General features: G+C 39.3%; 1 protein-coding gene across 1 annotated transcript; it reads right to left on the bottom strand.

The window, feature by feature from the left end:
- Window positions 1-19,129: 19,129 nt before the first annotated feature.
- LOC112794792 (uncharacterized) lies at window positions 19,130-19,618 on the bottom strand. Its single transcript, XM_025836773.1, has one exon. It carries the CDS (start codon window positions 19,616-19,618, stop codon window positions 19,130-19,132), a length of 489 nt encoding a protein of 162 aa, XP_025692558.1.
- Between the last annotated feature and the right edge of the window lie 3,640 nt (window positions 19,619-23,258).

Raw genomic sequence — 23,258 nt, 5'->3', positions numbered from 1 at the left:
TCCAGAAATGTGAATTTAACATAAAAACTAGTGAAAACATCCCTAAAAGTAGCTTAAACTTACTAAAAACTATATGAAAACAATGCCAAAAAGCGTATAAATTATCCGCTCATCAAGGCTCCTCCCACCTTTGATCTCTAAATCCTTGATGTGACGATTATCGTCGGTTAGGAATTTCACACAAATATTCTCGTCGAAGTATAGTTCCCAACCAACAAACAACCTTCCATCAAAGTTTAATTTTGGTTGTCACAAGTCCAACCCAATAAAAATAACCGAGAGTATTAGTCTCGGGTCATTCTCCCTAGGAATTATAATCGAATGCCTAATTATTGGTTACGAGTTTCACAGGTTGGATTGATGAAAGTGCAAGAAATTAAAAAGGCAAGAATTTAAATGACAATAAAGGAAAGAAAACAACTAAAGATAACAAATGCTAAAAAGAGGCATTCCTAGAAAGGATTGAGAATCTAGCCTTTCTATCATAGTCATTAATCATGACACAATAATTATCAAGAGCTAAAGCCTATTTCGTTATCTCCAACATCGGGAGAAAGTCAAATAAGCCTAGTTAATCTCAATCCAAAAGTCCTAATCAACTTACTAATTGAATTAGCAAGAGATTAGATTCAATGGAAACAATATTAAGTAACAACTCAAGATCACCAACATAAGTTGGGTATTAATGACTCAAAAGCACCTAATATCTCTTTCCAAGCCAAGAGTACTCAAATTCTACTCTAAATTCCAACCAAGCATTTGTCAAACACTTGGAAGGCATAAAAGGAAAGCATGATAAATTGCAAGAAATGTAAATTCTACAACTACCCAATGCAAGGAATCAACAATAACAACTAAAGAAAGCAATATTAAACATGAAATACCTCAAATTGCATTAAAGGAAATTGAAATTGACAAGAGTCTTCATAAACATAAAAATGACATAAAAGGGAAATTATCAAGTAGAATTAAGAGAACAAGGATATAGGAACAAGAAATTGTAAAGAAAAAAAGATGAAAACAAGAATTAAACCCTAGATCTAAGAGGAATTGACCTAATTCTACCCTAATTCTAGAGAGAAGAGCGAGCTTCTCTCTCTAGAAAACTACCTAAAGCATGATCCTAAACTAATCTAATTGCTCCCCCCTTTGTCCCATCTTCAATTCTGCATCAAATAGCCTCAGAAATCATCCCCAACATATTCACTTTAATGAGGTCACGTGATCAATGTCACGCGTGTGCATGGCTGACGTGCGCGTGTCGCCTGTCAAATTCCCTTCTCACGCGTACGCGTCATCCACGCGTGTGTGTCACTGGCAGATTTTCTCCTCACACGTACACGTAGATGACACGTGCGCGTGGTCTTGAATTCTCCAAATGCTCATTTCTTCATGAATTTCCCACTTTGCATGCTTTTCTCTTCACTTCTTCCATCTAATCCTTGCCTTATAAGCCTAAAATCACTCAACAAACATATCAAGGCATCAAATGGAATCAAAGTGAATTAAATTTAGCTAATTAAAGGCCTAAAAAGTATGTTTTCACTCTTAAGCACAAATTTAGGGAGAATTACAAAAGCATGCTATTTCATTGAATAAATGTGAGGTAAGTTGATAAAATCCTCTAAATTCAACACAAAATAAACCACAAAATTGGGGTTTATTAGTGCCTCTCGACCTACATTTGAAAAACACAAAATACGTATGGAATGAGAACCGGGAGTTCTCAGCACGGTAAAGGTACTACGTACATAAGATATAAGGCCCTGGAAATGCCAGAGGTAATCCTAGAACACCGACACCCAGATTATAGAACTCAAGGAACTAAAATAGAAACCATAAATCAAGGTGGTTTTCTAAGGGTTCTACCTCAACTAAAACTTAAACTTAACCCTCAATCCTTCTCCTTTCCTCCAATCTTCCAACACCAGAGAACCGCACACACAACCAAGTAGACAAAGACAAACACAAACATAGGTAGAATACAAGTACTGCAGGTAGAAAATATAACAATTAACATGATAAGTTCACTTAGGCATTCCCAAATAATGCACAAACAAGTAATTCAAACAATATGCATATGATGCATACCTGCCCTATGACTGATGAGTTTCATCTGTTGGTTTGATGAGCTATATTTTGTCGGTATAGAATTGTACCAAATAAATTCGTCGTGAGTATAGTCTAAACCAACAAACTATAACGCATCAAACAAAGAAAATGTGTGTCCACAATTCAAATCGATAACCGAGAGTATTAGTCTCGAGTCATTCTCCCTAGGAGTTGCCCTAAGATGCACATCTTTGGTTAGGAGTTCCTTTGGTGTTTGAGGTTGAATACGAGAAATGTAAACAAGCTTGCATAAAAGTAATGAACAAATAACAAGTAGGCTAAGGAACACAAGAAATTCAACTAAACAAAGGTGAGTGACAATCAATCAATATAAAAGCCTTGGCTAGGGTTGGGGATTGGAATTCCTATCCTCATTGTCTCCAACAATTGTGACAAGAATTGGTTATTGCTCCACTTAGTTAACCTCTAACTATGAAGGAAAGTCAAGTGAAAATAATCAAATTGAGTCCACAAGTCCTAGTCAAATCCTAAGGAGAGACTAGAGTTAGTGTCATTCAAATCAATTAGCAATTTCTAATTGTCAATCAACAAAAGACCTTGACAATTCAAGTGTCTCCAATTACCCAATCCCTAAGCCAAGAGTGAAGATCTACTCCATAGCTATAGTTGACATTTTCTCAAACAATTGGTGAGCAATAATGGAAGACATGATGAAATTGAGAAGAGAAATTGAATTAAGGCTTTCTATTACAAATAATTAACAACAATCAAACAATTAACAACAATGAACATGAAATTCTTCAATGCATTAATAGAAATCAAATTAACAAAGTCTAGATCCAAGATCTATAATGCTAGAGTAACAAGAACACTAAATTGAGAGTAGAAGAAGAAGATCTACAATCTAGAGCAATGTAAAATTGAATCAAATTCAGATCTAACCAAAGCATCCAAGTGCAATTGGAGTTGAGAAAGCCAAAACCTAGAGAGAAGTTGGAGTTTCTCTCTCTAAAAAAATGTAACTTCACAAAACTAACTAAAAAGGTGTAAAAGATGTCAATCCCCTTTAATCCTTGGTCCTATATGTCTTTTCCCGCCAGAATTCTACTTAAAACTGGGTCTGAAGCTCCTCTGAAATCACCAGTCACGTTTTCATTAAAGAAGTCACGTGCACGCGTCACGCATACGCGTCGATGGGTTTTTGCGATCCATGCGTACGCGTCAAGCGTGCGTACGCGTCGATGAGAATTCTGCCCAGCCAGGCAGAAGCATCAACTTTTGCGCGCCAATCTCAAATCTGAGCTCCCACACGTGCACGTAGGCTACACGTGCGCGTCGATGCCAATGCTCCAAAACTCCATTTTTCATGCTCCTTTCACTTATGCATGCTTCCTTTCCCTCTTCTAGACCATCCTTGCCCCCCAATAAACTCTGAAATCACTCAACAAACAGATCACGGTATCGAATGGTAATAAAGGAAGATTAAAATATAGCTTATTTAGAGCCTAAAAAGCATGTTTTCAACCATTAAGCAAAATTAGGAAGGAAACACACGACTATGCATTTTATGTAAATAAGTGTGAAGGAAGTTGATGAAATCCTCTAAATTGTGCACAAAATATACCACGCAATAGTGTCGCATCAAATCTCCCCACACTTAAACCAAGTATGTCCTCATGCTAAAGATTAAAGACCAAAGAACATAGGAGAAGGAGTTTATTGATATGCAATCTACCTATATGCATGTAACTAATGCAAATGTATCTATCTACTTGGTCAAAGGTAGATCAACTTTCAAGAATGAATATATATATATATATATATATATATATATAAATATAAAAGAGCACATAGGGCTAAAATGACAAACAATTTATAATTCTAACAATTCAACATCAAGGCGGAGTGTATGTACTTGCATGAAGAAAGCTCGTGAAAGTTGGGAATAAGGAATTGAGCATCAAACCCTCCCCAGAAGTTTTTGCGCTCTAGTCGCTCAAGTGTTTAGGGTTGATCACTGATGAGCGGATAATTTATACGCTTTTTGGCATTGTTTTTAGATAGTTTTTAGTATAATCTAGCTATTTTTAGGGATGTTTTCATTAGTTTTTATGCTAAATTCATATTTCTGGATTTTACTATGAGTTTGTGTATTTTTCTGTGATTTCAGGTATTTCTGGCTGAAATTGAGAGACCTAAGCAAAACTCTGATAAAAGGCTAACAAAGGACTGCTGATGTTGTTGGATTCTGACCTCCCTGCACTCAAAATAAATTTTCTGGAGCTACAGAACTCCAAATGGTGCGCTCTTAACGGCGTTGGAAAGTAGACATCCAGAGCTTTCTAGCAATATATAATAGTTTATACTTTATTCGAGATTAGATGATGTAAACAGGCGCTCAACGCCAATTCCATGCTGCATTCTGGAGTCAAACGCCAGAAACACGTCACGAACCAGAGTTGAATGCCAAAAACACGTTACAACTTGGTGTTCAACTCCAAAAGAAGCCTCTACATGTGTAAAGCTCAAGCTCAGCCCAAGCACACACCAAGTGGGCCCCGGAAGTAGATTTTTGCATCAATCACTTACTTTTGTAAACCCTAGTAGCTAGTCTAGTATAAATAGGACATTTTACTATTGTATTAGACGTCTTTTGACCACGTTACATCTTTGGTCTCGGTTTTATTCCACTATTCATCTTAGGGGACTATTGATCACATTTTGGGGGCTGGCCATTCGGCCATGCCTGAACCTTCATCACTTATGTATTTTCAACGGTGGAGTTTCTACACACCATAGATTAAGGGTGTGGAGCTCTGCTGTACCTCAAGTTTTAATGCAATTACTACTACCTTTTATTCAAATTCAATCTTATTTCTATTCTAAGATACTACTCGTACTTTAACCTGATGGATGTGATGATCCGTGACACTCATCATCATCCGTCCCTATGAACGCGTGCCTGACAACCACTTCCGTTCTACAAGCGAAAGCTAGAGTGTGTATCTCTTGAATTCCTGATGCACGACGCATGGTTGCCCTTGCCTGACAACCGAGCCTTCCATTCCGTGAGATCAGAGTCTTCGTGGTATAAGCTAGAATTGATGGTGGCATTCATGAGAATCCGGAAAGTCTAAACCTTGTCTATGGTATTCCGAGTAGGATTCTGGGATTGAATGACTGTGACGAGCTTCAAACTTGCGATTGTTGGGCGTGATGACAAACGCAAAAGAATCAAGGGATTCTATTCCGACATGATCAAGAATTGACAGATGATTAGCCGTGCCGTGACAGAGCATTTGGACCTTTTTCACTGAGAGGATGGGATGTAGCCATTGACAACGGTGATGCCCTACATACAGCTTGCCATGGAAAGGATTAAGAAGGATTGGATGAAGGCAGTAGGAAAGCAGAGATTCAGAAGGAGCACAACATCTTCATACGCCTATCTGAAATTCCCATCAATGATTTACATAAGTATTTCTATCTTTATTTTCTGTTTATTTACTATTATTATTCGAAATCTCTATCACCATTTATTATCCACCTGACTGAGATTTACAAGATGACCATAGCTTGCTTCATACCAACAATCTCTGTGGGATCGACCCTTACTCACGTAAGGTTTGTTACTTGGACGACCCAGTACACTTGCTGGTTAGTTGAGCGAAGTTGTGAAATTATGTTTAGACCATGGTATTGAGCACCAAGTCTTTTGGGGCCATTACCTGGGAATCAATTTCGAACAACAATTTAAGTATGAATCACAATTTCGTCCACCATGTTTTTGGCGCCGTTGCCGGGGATTGTTTGAGTTTGGACAACTGACGGTTCATCTTGTTGCTCAGATTAGGTAATTTTCTTTTCATTTATTTTCAAAATTTTTACAAAAAATTTTCTCCCTCTATTTTCGAAAAACCCTTCAGAGTTTTTAAGAATGAATTCTAGAGTTTCAAAATGTTATGCTGAAGCTTGGCTGGCCATCAAGCTTTAGACTAACCTGGTATGATTCCTGGAATTTTGATTGAGGACTTTGAATTCATTACTTCCTTTTTCCTATATGTTTTTCGAAAAATATAAAATAAAATCCAAAAAAATAATAAAATTATAAAAATAAAAAATATTTGTGTGTTTCTTGTTTGAGTCTTGTGTCATGTTTTAAGTTTGGTGTCAATTGCATATTCATATTGTTCTTGCATTTTTCGAAAAAATTCATGCATTCATAGTGTTCTTCATGATCTTCAAGTTGTTCTTGGTAAGTCTACTTGTTTGATCTTGATAATTTCTTGTTTTGTGTTATTTGTTGTTTTTCATATGCATTTGTGCATTCATATTGTCTAAGCATTCCATATTTCTAAGTTTGGTGTCTTGCATGTTTTCTTTGCATAAAATTTTTTTCAAGAATATGTTCTTGATGTTCATCATGATCTTCAAAGTGTTCTTGGTGTTCATCTTGACATTCATAGTGTTCTTGCATGCATCATGTGTTTTAATTCATAATTTTCATGTTGTGAGTCATTTTTTATGTTTTTCTCTCTCATAATTAAAAATTCAAAAATAAAAATATCTTTTCCTTTTTTTCTCTCAAAATTTCAAAAATTTGGGTTGACTTAGTCAGAAATTTTTAAAATTAGTTATTTCTTGTAAGTCAAGTCAAATTTTCAATTTTAAAAATCTTATCTTTTTCAAAACTTTTTCAAAAATAAAATCTTTTTCATTTTTCTTATTAATTTTCGAAAATTCTTTAAAATATTTTTCAAAAATCTTTTTCTTAGTTTAATCTTTATTTTCAAAAATTATGCTAACAATTAATATGATTGATTCAAAAATTTGAAGTTTGTTACTTTCTTGTTAAGAAATGTTCGATCTTTAAATTCTAGAATCATATCTTTTAGTTTCTTGTTAGTCAAGTAATTAATTTTAATTTTAAAAATTAAATCTTTTCCAACCATATCTTTTTAATCATATCTTTTTATCATATCTTTTTCAAAAATTTAATTTTAAAATATCTTTTCCAACTTCTTATCTTCTTATCTATTCAAAATTAATTTTCAAATCTTTTTCAACTAACTATTTGACTTTTTGTTTATTTCTTAACTTTTTCAAAACCACCTAACAACTTTTCTCTCTATAATTTTCGAAAATACCCCCCTCTTTTTCAAAAATTATTTTTAATTAATTAATTGTTTTAAATTTTAATTTTAATTCTATTTCTTATCTTAATTTTCGAGAATCATTAACTCCTTTTCAAAATTATTTTCGAAAACTTCTGTCTCTCATCTTATTTATTTATTCATTTACTAACACTTCTCTTCATCTCAAATCTCTGCCCCTATCCTCACCTTTGTGTTTGGATTCTCCTTTCTTTATTTCCTTTCTTCTTCTACTAACAATAAGGAACCTCTTTACTGTGACATAGAGGATTTCTCTTCTTTTTCTGTTCTCTTCTCTTTCATATGAGCAGGAACAAGGAAAAAGGCATTCTTATTGAAGCTGATCCAGAACCTGAAAGGACTCTGAAGAGGAAACTAAGAGAAGCTAAATTACAACAATCCAGAGACAACCTTGCTGAAATTTTTGAACAAGAAAAGGAGATGGCAGCCGAACCCAACAACAATAATGAAAGAAGGATGCTTGGTGATTAAACTGCACCTACATCCAAGTTTGATGGAAGAAGCATCTCAATTCCTGCCATTGGAGCAAACAATTTTGAGCTGAAACCTCAATTAGTTGCTCTAATGCAACAGAACTGCAAGTTTCATGGACTTCCATCAGAAGATCCCTACCAGTTCTTGATTGAGTTCTTGTAGATCTGTGAGACTGTTAAGACTAATGGAGTAGATCCTGAAGTCTACAGGCTCATGCTTTTCCCTTTTGCTGTAAGAGACAGAGCTAGAACATGGTTGGACTCTCAACCTAAAGATAGCCTGGACTCTTGGGATAAGCTGGTCACAGCCTTCCTGGCTAAGTTCTTTCCTCCTCAAAAGCTGAGCAAGCTTAGAGTGGATGTTCAGACCTTCAAACAAAAAGATGGTGAATCCCTCTAATGAAGCTTGGGAAAGATACAAGCAGATGACCAAAAGATGTCCTTCTGACATGTTTTCAGAATGGGCCATGATATATATATTCTATTATGGTCTATCTAAGTTCTCTAAAATGTCACTGGACTATTCTGCAGGTGGATCCACTCACCTAAAGAAAACGCCTGTAGAAGCTCAAGAACTTATTGACATGGTTGCAAATAACCAGTTCATGTACACTTCTGAGAGGAATTCTGTGAATAATGGGACGCCTCAAAGGAAGGGTGTTCTTGAAATTGATGCTCTTAATGTCATATTGGCTCAGAATAAAATGTTGACTCAGCAAGTCAACATGATTTCTCAAAGTCTGAATGGATGGCAAAATGCATCCAGCAGTACTAAAGAGGCATCTTCTGAAGAAGAAGCTTATGATCCTGAAAACCCTGCAATGGCAGAGGTAAATTACATGGGTGAACCTTATGGAAACACCTATAATTTATCATGGAGAAATCATCCAATTTTCTCATGGAAGGATCAACAAAAGCCTCAACAAGGCTTTAATAATGGTGGAAGAAATAGGCTCAGCAATATCAAGCCTTATCCATCATCTTCTCAGCAACAGACAAAGAATTCTGAACAAAGCACCTCTAACTTAGCAAACTTAGTCTCTGATCTGTCTAAGGCCACTTTAAGTTTCATGAGTGAAACAAGGTCCTCCATTAGAAACCTGGAGGCACAAGTAGGCCAGCTGAGTAAGAAAATCACTGAAACTCCTCCTAGTACTCTCCCAAGCAATACTGAAGAGAATCCAAAAAGAGAGTGCAAGGCCATTGATATAATCAACATGGCCGAACCTAGAGAGGAAGGAGAGGACGTGAATCCCAATGAGGAAGACCTCATGGGACGTCTCTCAAGCAAGAAGGAGTTCCCTATTGAGGACCTAAAGGAATCTGAGACTCATATAGAGACCATAGAGATCCCATTAAACCTCCTTCTGCCATTCATGAGCTCTGAAGACTATTCTTCCTCTGAAGAGGATGAAGATGTAACTGGAGAGCAAGTTGCTCAATATATAGGAGCTATCATGAAGCTGAATGCCAAGTTTTTTGGTAATGAGACTTGGGAAGGTGAACCTCCCTTGCTCATTGGTGAACTAGATACATGAGTTCAGCAAACTTTACCTCAAAAGAAACAAGATCCTGGTAAATTCATAATACCTTGCACCATAGGCACCATGATCTTTGACAAAGCTCTGTGTGACCTGGGGTCAGGCATAAATCTTATGCCACTCTTTGTAATGGAGAAGCTGGGGATCATTGAGGTACAACCTACCATATTTTCATTGCAAAAGGCAGACAAATCAGTAAGATAAGCTTATGGATTGGTAGAGGATGTGTTGGTAAAGGTTGAAGGCCTTTACATCCCTGCTGATTTCATAATCTTAGACACTAGGAAGGAGGAGGATGAATGCATCATCCTTGGAAGACCTTTCCTAGCCACAGCAGGAGCTGTGATTGATGTTGACAGAGGAGAACTAGTCCTTCAATTAAATGGGGACTACCTTGTGTTTAAAGCTCAAGGATCTTCTTCTGCAACCATGGAGAGAAAGCATGAAAAGCTTCTCTCAGTACAGAGTCAAACAAAGCCCCCACAATCAAACTCTAAGTTTGGTGTTGAGAGGCCACAGCCAAACTCTAAGTTTGGTGTTAAATTCCCACATCCAAACTCTAAGTTTGGTGTTGGGAGTCTACAACATTGACCTGATCACCTGTGAGGCTCCATGAGAGCCCACTGTCAAGCTATTGACATTAAAGAAGCACTTTTTGGGAGGCAACTTAATTTTTATTTATTTAATTTTATTTTTCTTTTGTTGTTCTTTGATGTTTTATTAGGTTCATGATCATGAGGAGTCACGAAAAAAAAAATACTAAAATTAAAAATAGAATAAAAAACAGCAGAAGAAAAATCACACCCTGGAGGAAGGACTTACTGGCGTTCAAACGCCAGTAAGGAGCATCTGGCTGGCGTTCAATGCCAGAACATGGATCTGGCGTTGAATGCCAGAAACAAGCAGCATCCTGGCGTTTGAACGCTAGGAATATGCCCCGAGGAGAGCTGGCGCTGAACTCCAGAAACAAGCACGGAACTGGCGTTCAACGCCAGAAACATGCTGTAATTAGGCGTTGAACGCCCAAAATAAGCATCACTTTGGCGTTTAAACTCTAGAATTGTATGCAAAGGCGTTTTACATGCCTAATTGGTGCAGAGATGTAAATCCTTGACACCTCAGGATCTCTGGATCCCACAGGATCATCCCAGGATCTGTGGGCCCCACAGGATCCCCACCAACCTCAACTCACCCTCTCTCCTCTTCTTCACATTCATCTTCTCTTCCCCATAAACACTCTTCCCCAAAAACCCTTCACCAATCACCTCAAACTCTCTTCCCAATTACCCACCTTCACCACTCACATCCATCCACCCTTCCCTATAAACCCCACATACCTTCAAAATTCAAAATCACTTTCCCACCCAACCCACCCAATATGGCCGAACTTTAACCCCTCTCCCTCCACTATAAATACCCCTCCATTCCTCTTTATTTTCACACAACACAACCTTCTCTTCTCCACCTTGGCCGAAAGACAACCTTCTCTCCCTCTCCTCCATATCTTCTTCTTCTTCATCTATTCTTTCTTCTCTTGCTCGAGGGTGAGCAATATTTTAAGTTTGGTGTGGTAAAAGCATAGCTTTTTGTTTTTCCATAACCATCAATGGCACCTAAGGCCAGAGAAACCTCTAGAAAAGGGAAAGGGAAGACAAAAGCTTCCACCTCTGAGTCATGGGAGATGGAGAGATTCATCTCCAAAGCCCATCAAGACCACTTCTATGATGTTGTGGCCAAGAAGAAGGTGATCCCTGAGGTCCCTTTTAAGCTCAAGAAAAATGAGTTTCCGGAGATCCGACATGAGATCCAAAGAAGAAGTTGGGAAGTTCTGACCAACCCCATTCAACAAGTTAGAATCTTAATGGTTCATGAGTTCTATGCCAATGCATGGATCACTAGGAACCATGATCAAAGTATGAACCCGAATCCAAAGAACTATCTTACAATGGTTCGGGGGAAATACTTAGATTTTAGTCCGGAAAATGTGAGATTGGCATTCAACTTGCCCATGATGCAAGGAGATGCACGCCCCTACACAAGAAGGGTCAACTTTGATCAAAGGTTGGACAAGTCCTTATGGACATATGTGTTGAAGGAGCTCAATAGAAAAGAGACTCCAAAGGCAAGCCGGTTCAATTAAGAAGACTAGACCTCAAGCCTGTGGCTAGAGGATGGTTGGAGCTCATCCAACGCTCCATCATCCCCACTAGCAACCGATCTGAAGTTACTGTGGATCGGGCCATCATGATTCATAGCATCATGATTGGAGAGGAAGTAGAAGTTCATGAAGTCATCTCCCTTGAATTCTACAAAATAGTCGAAAAGCCCTCTACCTTGGCAAGGCTAGCTTTTCCTCATCTTATTTGCCATCTATGCTACTCAGCTGAAGTTATCATAGAAGGAGACATCCCCATTGAGGAGGACAAGCCCATCACTAAGAAAAGGATGAAGCAAACAAGAGAGCCCACTCATGGAACCCAAGAGATGCATGAGGAAGCTCATCACCAAGAAATCCCGGAGATGCCTCAAGGGATGCACTTTCCTCCCAACAACTATTGGGAACAACTCAACACTTCTCTAGAAGATTTGAGTTACAATATGGATCAATTAAGGGTGGAACATCAAGAGCACTCCATCATTCTCCATGAAATTAGAGAAGATCAAAGAGCAATGAGGGAGGAGCAACAAAGACAAGGAAGAGACATAGAAGAACTCAAGGACATCATTGGTTCTTCAATAAGAAAGCGCCACCATCACTAAGGTGGACTCATTCCTTGTTCTTATCTTTTCTGTTTTTCGGTTTTTATGCTATATGCGTGTTTATGTTTTGTGTCTTTACCTCATGATCATTAGTATTGTGTAACTATGTCTTAAGGCTATGAATAATTCCATAAATCCTTCACCTCTCTTAAATAAAAAAATGTTTCTAATTCAAAAGAACAAGAAGTACATGAATTTCGAAATTATCCGTGAATTTAATTTAATTATATTGATGTGGTGACAATACTTTTTGTTTTCTGAATGAATGCTTGAACAGTGCATAATTTGATCTTGTTGTTTATGAATGTTAAAATTGTTGGATCTTGAAAGAATGATGAACAAAGAGAATGTTATTGACAATCTGAAAAATCATGAAAATTGATTCTTGAAGCAAGCAAAAGCTTGGGAAAAAATGGCGAAAAAAATAATAGAAAGAAAAAGAAAAAGCAAGCAGAAAAAGCCAGTAGCCCTTAAAACCAAAAGGCAAGGGTAAAAAGGATCCAAGGCTTTGTGCATCAATGGATAGGAGGGCCCAAGGAACCAAAATCCAGGCCTAAGCAGCTAAATCAAGCTGTCCCTAACCATGTGCTTGTGGCATGCAGGTCCAAGTGAAAAGCTTGAGTCTGAGTGGTTAAAGTCGTGATCCAAGGCAAAAAGAGTGTGCTTAAGAGCTCTGGACACCTCTAACTAGGGGCTTTAGCAAAGCTGAGTCACAATCTGAAAAGGTTCACCCAGTTATGTGTCTGTGGCATTTATGTATCCGGTGGTAATACTGGAAAACAAAGTGCTTAGGGTCACGGCCAAGACTCATGAAAGTAGCTGTGTTCAAGAATCAATAAACTTAACTAGGAGAATCAATAACACTATCTGAAATTCTAAGTTCCTATAGATGCGAATCATTCTAAACTTCAAAGGATAAAGTGAGATGCCAAAACTGTTCAGAAGCAAAAAGCTACAAGTCCAGCTCATCTAATTAGAATTAATATTCATTGATATTTTGGGATTTATAGTATATTCTCTTCTTTTTATCCTAATTGATTTTCAGTTGCTTGGGGACAAGCAACAATTTAAGTTTGGTGTTGTAATGAGCGGATAATTTATACGCCTTTTGGCATTGTTTTTAGATAGTTTTTAGTATAATATAGCTATTTTTAGGGATGTTTTCATTAGTTTTTATGCTAAATTCACATTTCTGGAGTTTACTATGGTTTTGTGTGTTTTTTGTGATTTCAGGTATTTTTTGGCTGAAATTGAGGGACCTGAGCAAAACTCTGATAAAAGGCTGATAAAGGACTGCTGATGCTGTTAGATTCTGACTTTTCTGCACTCGAAATGGATTTTCTGGAGCTATAGAATTCCAAATGGTGCTCTCTTAACGGCGTTGGAAATTAGACATCCAGATCTTTCCAGCAATATATAATAGTCCATACTTTATTCGAGATTAGATGATGTAAAATGGCGCTCAACCCCAGTTCCATGCTGCATTTTGGAGTCAAACACCAGAAACACGTCACGAACCAGAGTTGAACGCCAAAAACACATTACAACTTGGTGTTCAACTCCAAAAGAAGCCTATGCACGTGTAAAGCTCAAGCTCAGCCCAAGCACACACCAAGTGGGCCCCAGAAGTGGATTTCTGCATCAATCACTTACTTTTGTAAACCTTAGTAGCTAGTCTAGTATAAATAGGATATTTTACTATTGTATTAGATGTCTTTTGACTACGTTACATCTTTGGTCTCGGGTTTATTCCATTATTCATCTTATGAGACTATTGATCACGTTTTGGGGGCTGGCCATTCGGCCATGCCTGAACCTTCATCACTTATGTATTTTCAACGGTGGAGTTTCTACACACCATAGATTAAGGGTGTGGAGCTCTGCTGTACCTCGAGTTTTAATGCAATTACTACTACCTTTTATTCAAATTCAATCTTATTTCTGTTCTAAGATACTACTCGTACTTCAAACTGATGGATGTGATGATCCGTGACACTCATCATCATCCGTCCCTATGAACGCGTGCCTGACAACCACTTCCGTTCTACAAGCGAAAGCGAGAGTGTGTATCTCTTGGATTTTTGATGCACGATGCATGGTTGCCCTCGCCTTACAACCGAGCCTTCCATTCCGTGAGATCAGAGTCTTCGTGGTATAAGCTAGAATTGATGGCGGCATTCATGAGAATCCGGAAAGTCTAAACCTTGTCTGTGGTATTCCGAGTAGGATTCCGGGATTAAATGACTGTGACAAGCTTCAAACTCATGATTGTTGGGCGTGATGACAAACGCAAAAGAATCAAGGGATTCTATTCCGACATGATCGAGAACCGACAGATGATTAGCTGTGCCGTGAAAGAGCATTTTGACCTTTTTCACTGAGAGGATGGGATGTAGCCATTGACAACGGTGATGCCCTACATACAGCTTGCCATGGAAAGGAGTAAGAAGGATTGGATGAAGGCAGTAGGAAAGCAGAGATTCAGAAGGAGCACAACATCTTTATACGCCTATCTGAAATTCCCATCAATGATTTACATAAGTATTTCTATCTTTATTTTCTGTTTATTTACTATTATTATTCGAAATCTCTATCACCATTTATTATCCGCCTGACTGAGATTTACAAGATGACCATAGCTTGCTTCATACCAACAATCTCTGTGGGATCGCTGGTTAGTTGAGCGAAGTTGTGAAATTATGTTTAGACCATGGTATTGAGCACCAAGCCTTTTGGGGCCATTACCTGGGAATCAATTTCGAACAACAATTTAGGTATGAATCACAATTTCGTCCACCAATCAGTCAATCCTCCTCTAATAATGCTTTCCCCGATTTGTTTGTCATCTAACAATCAACAATTATCCAATGCATGCATACACCTATCATGAGGTCTTCTCATATGTTGTAATGGGGCTAGGGTCAAGGTAGGGTTATATATGGCTAAGTGAGCTCAAAATTTGAATCTTTGATTAACATAAGCTTCCCAGTTAACCTATATAACAACCTATGGAAATCTAAGATAAACCTAACTACCCATTCTTCACTTTTTTTCCACTCATGCTTGCTTTCTTTTTATCACAACACATATGCCTTGATTATTATTGAGCTTTACTTTAGGGCATTTTGTCCCCTTTTTATTACTTTTCTCTTTTTTTTCTTTTTCTATATATATATATATTATATTTTTTTCTTTTGACATATATATCTTTTTCTTTCTTTTTTTTCTCATTTCATTTTTTTCATCTTTCATTTTTTTTCAATTTTTTTTGTTTTCTATTTGCAATATAGTATATACAAAAGCATTAATGCATATGGTTTTACATTTAATTAACAAATGAGTATGTACCCAATTCCCAATATTTCAACAAAAATACAAGACACACCTTTTCCCAACCAATGTCCCAAGTTTCCCCACACTTGAGTGACACACACACTCACTAACCTAAGCTAATCAAAGATCCAAATTAAGGATATTTATTATTTTTTTTCACTTTACGGCTTGTAATGTGCTAATATTGAGAACAAAGGGATTCAAATAAGCTCAAAGTTGGCTAACAATGGTTGATGAAAGGTAGGCCATTTGGGTGTGTGAGCTAAACGAAATTATGACCTCAATCATATAAATGCATGTCTACATGGAATAATGGACATAAAGAATCGAACAAATCGAAGATCACAATCATAGAAAGAGAATAACGCACATAAGAATGGAAATAAGTGGTTATAAGATGTAACCACATCATTGGGCTCAAGTCTCACATGCTTGTGTTCTTAGCTCAAAACCATGTTCCAAAATACATTCTTCAGGCAAGATTAACACAAAAAATTTAAAATTTTTCCAAATTTGTAGTGTGCCCTATAGATGATTTCTTGAAAAAGAAGTTATCACCCTAATCAAGTAGTCCTAACATGCAAAAAGTGTTTAAAAGCAAAAACTAACCCTGCAATCTATTCTAACTAACGAAAGAAAAATCAAAATCATGGGAGTTGAAAAGAGAAGAGATGTTACCTATGGAAGTCGGTAACCGACCTCCCCACACTTAAAAGCTTGCACGGTCCTCCGTGCCATGGGCGATAGCAAAGTGGAATTGAGGTCACCACCTCCATCATCCATGTCTTGAGTACTCGCTTCACTGTGGTCTGAAGCGGATATGGAAATGTCCGGGTCTTTCGTAGGTGGGTTGACACAACCCCAAAGCTTCTTCCTGTAAGCAAACCGGCGCTTGTTACGCCTCTCATATCGATCTATCTTCTCATGGAGCTCTACAAGCAATTGATGGGTTGACTTTGGTGGTGCAGATGAAGTGGTAGGAATGGTGGAAGGAGGGGCTATATAAAGGCTCGGGGTGTCCATGGGAGGCTGAAGATATTTCCCACTTGGGATGATATCGCCCTTTGCGGGAATTGTAGCTTTCATGTTCGTAGCCTCGCAAGGAACACCAGCAGCAGCAACCAAATCGGATACTAACGCAGGAAATGGTAGATTACCCTTGGCATGGAGTCGACCCATCGCTTGTCGGATGAGGAGAGGGATGTTGACGGGCCTCTCCGTGAGTATGCACCAAACAAGGAGGGTGAGGCCGCCGTGATGGATGACTTATGGGTGCTAGGCAGCACGTAGTGAAATAAGATCTGAGCCCATGCCCTAGCCTCTACAGTGAGATGACGTGCATCAATGCTCTTAGTCTGGGATCTTTGGCTCCCTCGGGTCCAAAATGACTCTGGTCTGGCAATAACCTGACGGATAGCATCCCAATAAAAAACAAACTCAAAGTCATCACGCTGGCGCCGGACCTTTTGGTGACCATCTATTTCCTCCGGTACCGGTAAAACATTAAGCACTCACTGAATAGCCTCTTCCGAAACCAGGACTTGCTTCTGCGCACATATACTGACTGTAGAGAATAGAAGTGGTAATTGGTGTAAAACTCTACCACCCAAGAGAGGTTGGCCTCTTGTAGTCTTCGCATGAGAAACCCCCATCCTCGCTGCTCAATGTGGGGCGTCACATAATGAGCAATGTGGTCCGGTGGGGTGAGTAGGTGTTTGGGATGATAGTTCCTCTCAACCATGGCGGGGAATATGAGCTCACTGAAGCGGTTGGGGAACCTTGTGGAGTCCCTTACCGTATTGCTCTTCTCTTGTTCATCAATATGAACAATTGTCTTTGCCTTCTTTGAGAGGGGTTTAGCTCCTAGTGTAGGGTGCGCCTTGGAGGTTGACTTTTGGGGTGCCCTTTTTGTGGCCAATTTCTTCGACGCCTTCTCCTTGCCTTTCTTGGTGGCCATCCTAAAAAAGGACGGAAAAGAGGAACATTAAACCCAGATAATCAACATTGGAAAAATAACATGCAAGTGATAAGTATTACCCCAAAAGGAATGATGTGTCTTGCGGACATGACAGCTGTAACATGTGATCAAGACAAAAATAGAATCATGGGTCACAACACTTAGCATGGGATGCAAGAGTGAGTAAAACATGCAATACGGCATGACAAGGATAAGTTTAAGCATCAATAATAATCAAGCAAGTCATGGGCAATAAGCATACGAATAGTGAACAAGAAGAAAAATAGGCTCAATTCACTTAGGGAACAGCAAGTGTATGAAGAAGCATCAAGTGGAGAGCATAAAGTCAAATTTTACCAAAATGGTATAGTGCCTTTCATAAAAAACTTGGTGTGCGATATTCAAACAATGAGCAAGTAGAAAGAATTTAACATGTAAAACCCCAAATGGAATACCAAACAACAACACAACACCACATAGTCACAAAGGAATCAAGAAATAACAAAAGAATCCATCAAAGCAAGATAAAACTCAAAGATTAACACCCATGAAAAAATAAGAAAAGAAAGAGAGCAAATAAGCAAGAACCAATTAATAGAAATGCATCTAAGATGAAAAGAAAAAGAGAAACTAAATGCAACTAGTAAGAGAAAGAGAATCTAGAGTAAGGGACAAGAAGGAAGAAGGAGTAGGAGTGAACCTTGAGAAGAGAAGGGGAGCAAGGTGGAGTGTAGGTGAGAAATATGAGAGGAGATGGAAGGGAAAGAGAGGAGAACGAAAGTGTGGGACCGCTGGAAGTGGTGGCAGTGGTCGCTGGCGGAGTGGCCGGAGACAAGGGTGGTAGGGTGATGGGAGAAGATAGAAGAAGTGATGGAAGAAGAGAGTTGGAAGATTAAAATTGAAAGGGAGTGCAAAATGGAACAGGGCACGAGTAGGGCATTAGTTGCGTCGGGGAATCGACGCGTGCGCGCACTCCATGCATATGTGTGGATGAGATAAGAGACGCGTGGGCGTCCCCCATGCATACGTGTGGGTGGCACTAACAGGATAGTACGCGTATGCGTCCATAGACGTGCACACGCGGATAGAGTTGTGCCTTGGGCACAGAGTTGGCACAAAGTAGGCCTAACTCTCGGGTTGTTTGTACCAGGAATGGCATGCAACACAATCCATGCTATGCGCATAGCACGCATACGGGTGAATTTCTAGAATGGCAATCGACGCGTACGCGTCGCCCACGCTTACGCGTGGGTCGCCTGGCACAAAGTAGGCATAAAGTAAGCATAACTCTCGAGTTTGTGTACCAGAGAGTTCAAAATATGCAACCGACGCGTATGCGTTGCCCACGCTTACGCGTGGGTTGCAGGCACAAAATGGCCACAAAGTAGGCACAACTCTCGGGTTTTGGTATCAGGAGTTGTGAAACCGCGCTGACGCATACGCGTACGGCACGCTTGCGCGTGGATGCCCTTTTTTTTCATACACATGAGGAGGGGAAATTATAGCACAAATTGGTAGTAATGCATGCTAAAGGGGTCAAAAACATCAAAAATCTCATGTAACACTCAACCTTAAGCATTTCTTCAACATCTCAATTCACTCAAACCATTATCAATGGACTCTTCATGAGCAATATGGCTCCAAAAGCAAGCAAAATCAACCTTACTATGAACAAATCATAAACCAAACAATCACAAAAGGCACAAAAACTTTAGAAACTATATGTAAGAGACTAAACAAAAGGGAAGATCATACCATGGTGGGGTGTCTTCCACCTAAAACTTTTCTTTAACGTCTTCAAGTTGGACGGTCAGGATCTCAAATCTCTTCGCCTTCGGGGATGTCCTCAAGAAGGAACACCTCAACCTCTTTGTTGCTTTTCATCTTCTCTCCATGGTATAACTTCAGACGATGGCCATTAACTTTGAAGATATTGGGGCTTGAAGGATGTCTTAGGTGGTAGACCCCATATGGCTCTGCTTTCTCCACTCTATAAGGACCTTCCCACCTTGACCTCAACTTTCTGGGCATCAACCACAACCTAGAGTTATAGAGGAGAACTAACTCAATCACTCTAAACTCTCTTCTTCTTATGTTTCTATCATTTACTGCTTTCATCTTCTCCTTGTAGAGCCTTGAATTCTCATAGGCTTTCAATCGAAGGCACTCAAGCTCCACTAACTGTAACTTCCTTTCGATTCCAACCCCAAATCCTGTGTTGTATTCTTTTACGGCCCAATACGCTTTATGTTCTATCTCCACCGGGAGATGGCAAGCCTTCCCATAGACCAAACGGAATGGGCTCATGCCAATTGGCGTCTTGTAAACCGTCTGGTAGGCCCAAAGTGCATCTACGAGCTTAATACTCCAATCCTTCCTATGAGGCTTCACAACTTTTTCCAATATGCGCTAGATTTTCCGATTGGAGAGTTCGGCTTGGCCGTTCATTTGGGGGTGGTATGCCGTGGCCACTTTATGGATGATGCAATACTTCCTCATTAAACCTGCCATTCTCTTGTTGCAAAAGTGAGAGCCTTGATCACTCACGATTGCTCGTGGTGATCCAAAGCGACATTATATTATTGCGAACAAAAGAAAGAACAACATTAGCATCATCCGTCCGGGTGGGAATCGCTTCCACCCATTTGGAAACATAGTCAACAGCTAGTAGAATATAGAGGAAACCATTAGAGTTTGGGAAGGGCCCCATGAAGTCAATACCCCAAACATAAAAAATCTCACAAAATAACATAGTTTGTTGGGGTATTTCATCCTTCTTGGAGATATTTCCAAATCTAAGGCATGGTAGACAAGATTTACAAAAGAGAGATGCATCCTTGAAAAGTGTAGGCCACTAAAATCTGCAATCCAAGACTTTCTGAGCCGTCCTTTGAGGACCAAAATGGCCACCACCCTTGGAAGAGTGGCAAGCCTCCAAGATAGCTTGATGCTCGAATTGTGGTATGTACCTTCGAATTACTTGATCGGCACCGCATCTCCATAAGTACGGGTCATCACATACATAATATTTGGATTTACTTTTAAGCTTATCCTTTTGATGTTGAGAGAAATCGAGAGGAAAGGTGTGAGCAACCAAGTAATTGGCAATAGGTGCATACCAAGGGGTCACCTCCGATATTGCTAGCAAGCCCTCAAGGGGAAATGTATCATCGATAGGAGTGGGATCTCCCTTTGTGTGCTCAAGGTGACTCAAGTGGTCTGCCACTAGATTTTGTGAGCCACTCCTATTTTTGATTTCTAGGTCAAATTCTTGCAATAGCAACACCCATCGGATCAACCTTGGTTTGGATTCCTTCTTGGCCAACAAATATTTCAATGCCGCATGATTCGAGTATACTATCACCTTGGAGCCAAGTAAATAAGCCCAGAATTTATCCAAGGCAAAGACAATAGCTAACAATTCCTTTTCAGGGGTAGTATAATTGGATTGCGCTCCATCTAAAGTCTTAGATGCATAGGCAATGACTTAAGGAATTTTACTCTCGCGCTGACCTAGCCCCACTCCCATCGCATAGTTTGAGGCGTCACATATGATTTTGAATGGTCTAGTCCAATTCGGGCCTCTAACTATGGGAGCTTGGATCAAAGTAATTTTTAGCTTGTCAAATACCTCCATGTACTCTTCACTTAATTCAAATTCCACATCCTTTTGCAACAATTGAGAGAGAGGTAGTGCCACCTTACTAAAGTCTTTAATGAATCGCTAGTAAAAACCTGCATGTCCAAGAAACGCATGGACTTCCCTCACAGAAGAGAGGTAAGACAAACTAGAAATAACATTGACCTTTGCCGAATCAACATAAATACCACTATTAGAGACAATGTGTCCTAAAACAATACCTTGTCTAACCATAAAATGACATTTCTAAAAATTTAGCACAAGGTTTGATTTAGTACACCTCTCTAATACTTTTGCAAGATTGTCTATGCAAAGATCAAAGGAGTCCCCATACACTTTAAAATCATCGATGAACACCTCCATGCATTGCTCTAGAAGATCCACAAATATACTCATCATACACCTTTGGAACGTAGCTGGTGCATTGCATAAGCCAAATGGCATCCTTTTATACGCATACGTTCCGAAAAGGGCATGTCAAGGTTGTTTTTTCTTGGTCTCTGGGAGCAATGTGGATTTAAAAATAACCGGAATATCTATCTAAGAAACAGTAATGTGATTTACCACATAAGCGATCAAGCATTTGATCGATAAAGGGCAACGAAAAGTGATCCTTCCTAGTGGCCAATTTTAAGCGCCGATAGTCAATACATACGCTCCATGAGTTTTGGACTATCGTGGCAATAAGCTCCCCTTGTTCATTCTTGATTATAGTAACACCGAATTTCCTTGGAACCACTTAGACGGGGCTCACCCACTCACTATCGGAAATCAGATAGATAATGTACGCTTCTAATAACCGGGTGACCTCCTTCTTCACAACCTCTAGAATGATAGGATTTAGATGCCTTTGAGGTTTTCTAACGGGTTTGGCTCCTTCTTCTAAGAAAATTTGGTGTTCATATACTTGGGGACTAATGCCAACTAAGTCCGCCAAGCTCCACCCAATGGCCTTCTTGTTCCTCCTCAAGACATTAAGCAACTTCTCTTCTTGGTGGGAGGTAAGCTCCTTGGCAATTATTACCGGGAACTTTTGGTTCTCCTTAAGAAAGGCATATTTTAGGTGGATTGGGAGTGGCTTCAAATCCAAATTTTGTTCATGACTTGGCACTTTGTCTTCTGGTATCATCGGAGGTGATAATGCATCTTCTTCACATACATGGGGACTCCTCACACTTGGGTCTTGATTCATACTATTTCCATCAAAGCCATCTTGATGGAATTCAACTACAGCATTATCAATCAAATCACACTGAAAGATAGAGTGATCCTCCAGTGGATGTCTCATGGCTTCATCAAGATTAAAGCTCACTTTTCTTCCATCGATCTCAAATGAGTCGGTGCCTGAAAATGCATCCAATTTGAACTGGGAGGTCTTCAAGAATAGCCTCCCATGCAAAATGGATGATGTCCTACCAGAGTCACTAGGGGGCATCTTGAGAATATAAAAATCAGTAGGGAAGACCAACCCCTTTATACTCACTAAAACATCCTCCGCTATACCAACCACGGAAATTATGCTTTTGTCTGACAAAACAAATCGTGCGGGCAACCGTTTCAATGGTGGAAGCTTTAAGACCTCATAGACGGAAAAGGGCATAATACTCACACAAGCGCCAAGATCGCACATACAATCAACAAATTGGACTCCATCTATGGTGCAAGTTACTATGCAAGGGCCGGGGTCACCACGCTTTTCCGGTACACCATCCATTAAAGCAGAAATCGAGCTCCCCAATGGAATAGTTTTCAATTCACAAATTTTCTCCTTGTTCATACATAAGTCCTTTAGAAAATTTGCATATTTAGGCACTTGGCGGATAACATCAAAGAGAGGAATGTTTACCTCAACTTTCTTGAACATTTCCACCGTTTTGGGGTCTAACTCAACTTGCTTCTTGGTCTTTCTTGCCAATGTGGGAAATGGTATTGGAGTAATTTCTTGCAAGACATCTCCGTTCTTAGGCATTCCGCCCCTTGGTTGAGCAATCACTTCTTCAACTACCTCTTGGGCTTCATCCTCTTCTTCAACCTCTTCTATCTCAACCACATCCTCATCTTGAGTGACTCCTCTTAAAATTGGCTCTTCATGACTCATCTCTTGCAATTTGGTGCCGAACCTCAAGGTGATGAAATTGATGCCACCCTTGGGGTTGGATAAAGGTTGAGAGGTTAGGGCACTAGAGCTTGAGGGTTGAATACTAGAGGTAGAGGTCGATTCCATGCGAGAAACAAGGGCTTGGATGGTGGATGCGAGACCATTGATGCTAGAGGTAATCGAGGCTTGAAACTCCTTTTGTCCTTGAA

This window comes from Arachis hypogaea, chromosome 4 (genome assembly GCF_003086295.3).
Source record: "Arachis hypogaea cultivar Tifrunner chromosome 4, arahy.Tifrunner.gnm2.J5K5, whole genome shotgun sequence".
Lineage (NCBI taxonomy): Eukaryota > Viridiplantae > Streptophyta > Magnoliopsida > Fabales > Fabaceae > Arachis > Arachis hypogaea.
This window is presented reverse-complemented; position numbering and strand designations above follow the sequence as displayed.

Coding starts and splice junctions, on each gene's coding strand:
- LOC112794792 (XM_025836773.1), bottom strand. CDS start 19,618: ATGAGCCCATTCCGTTTGGTCTATGGGAAGGCTTGCCATCTCCCGGTG.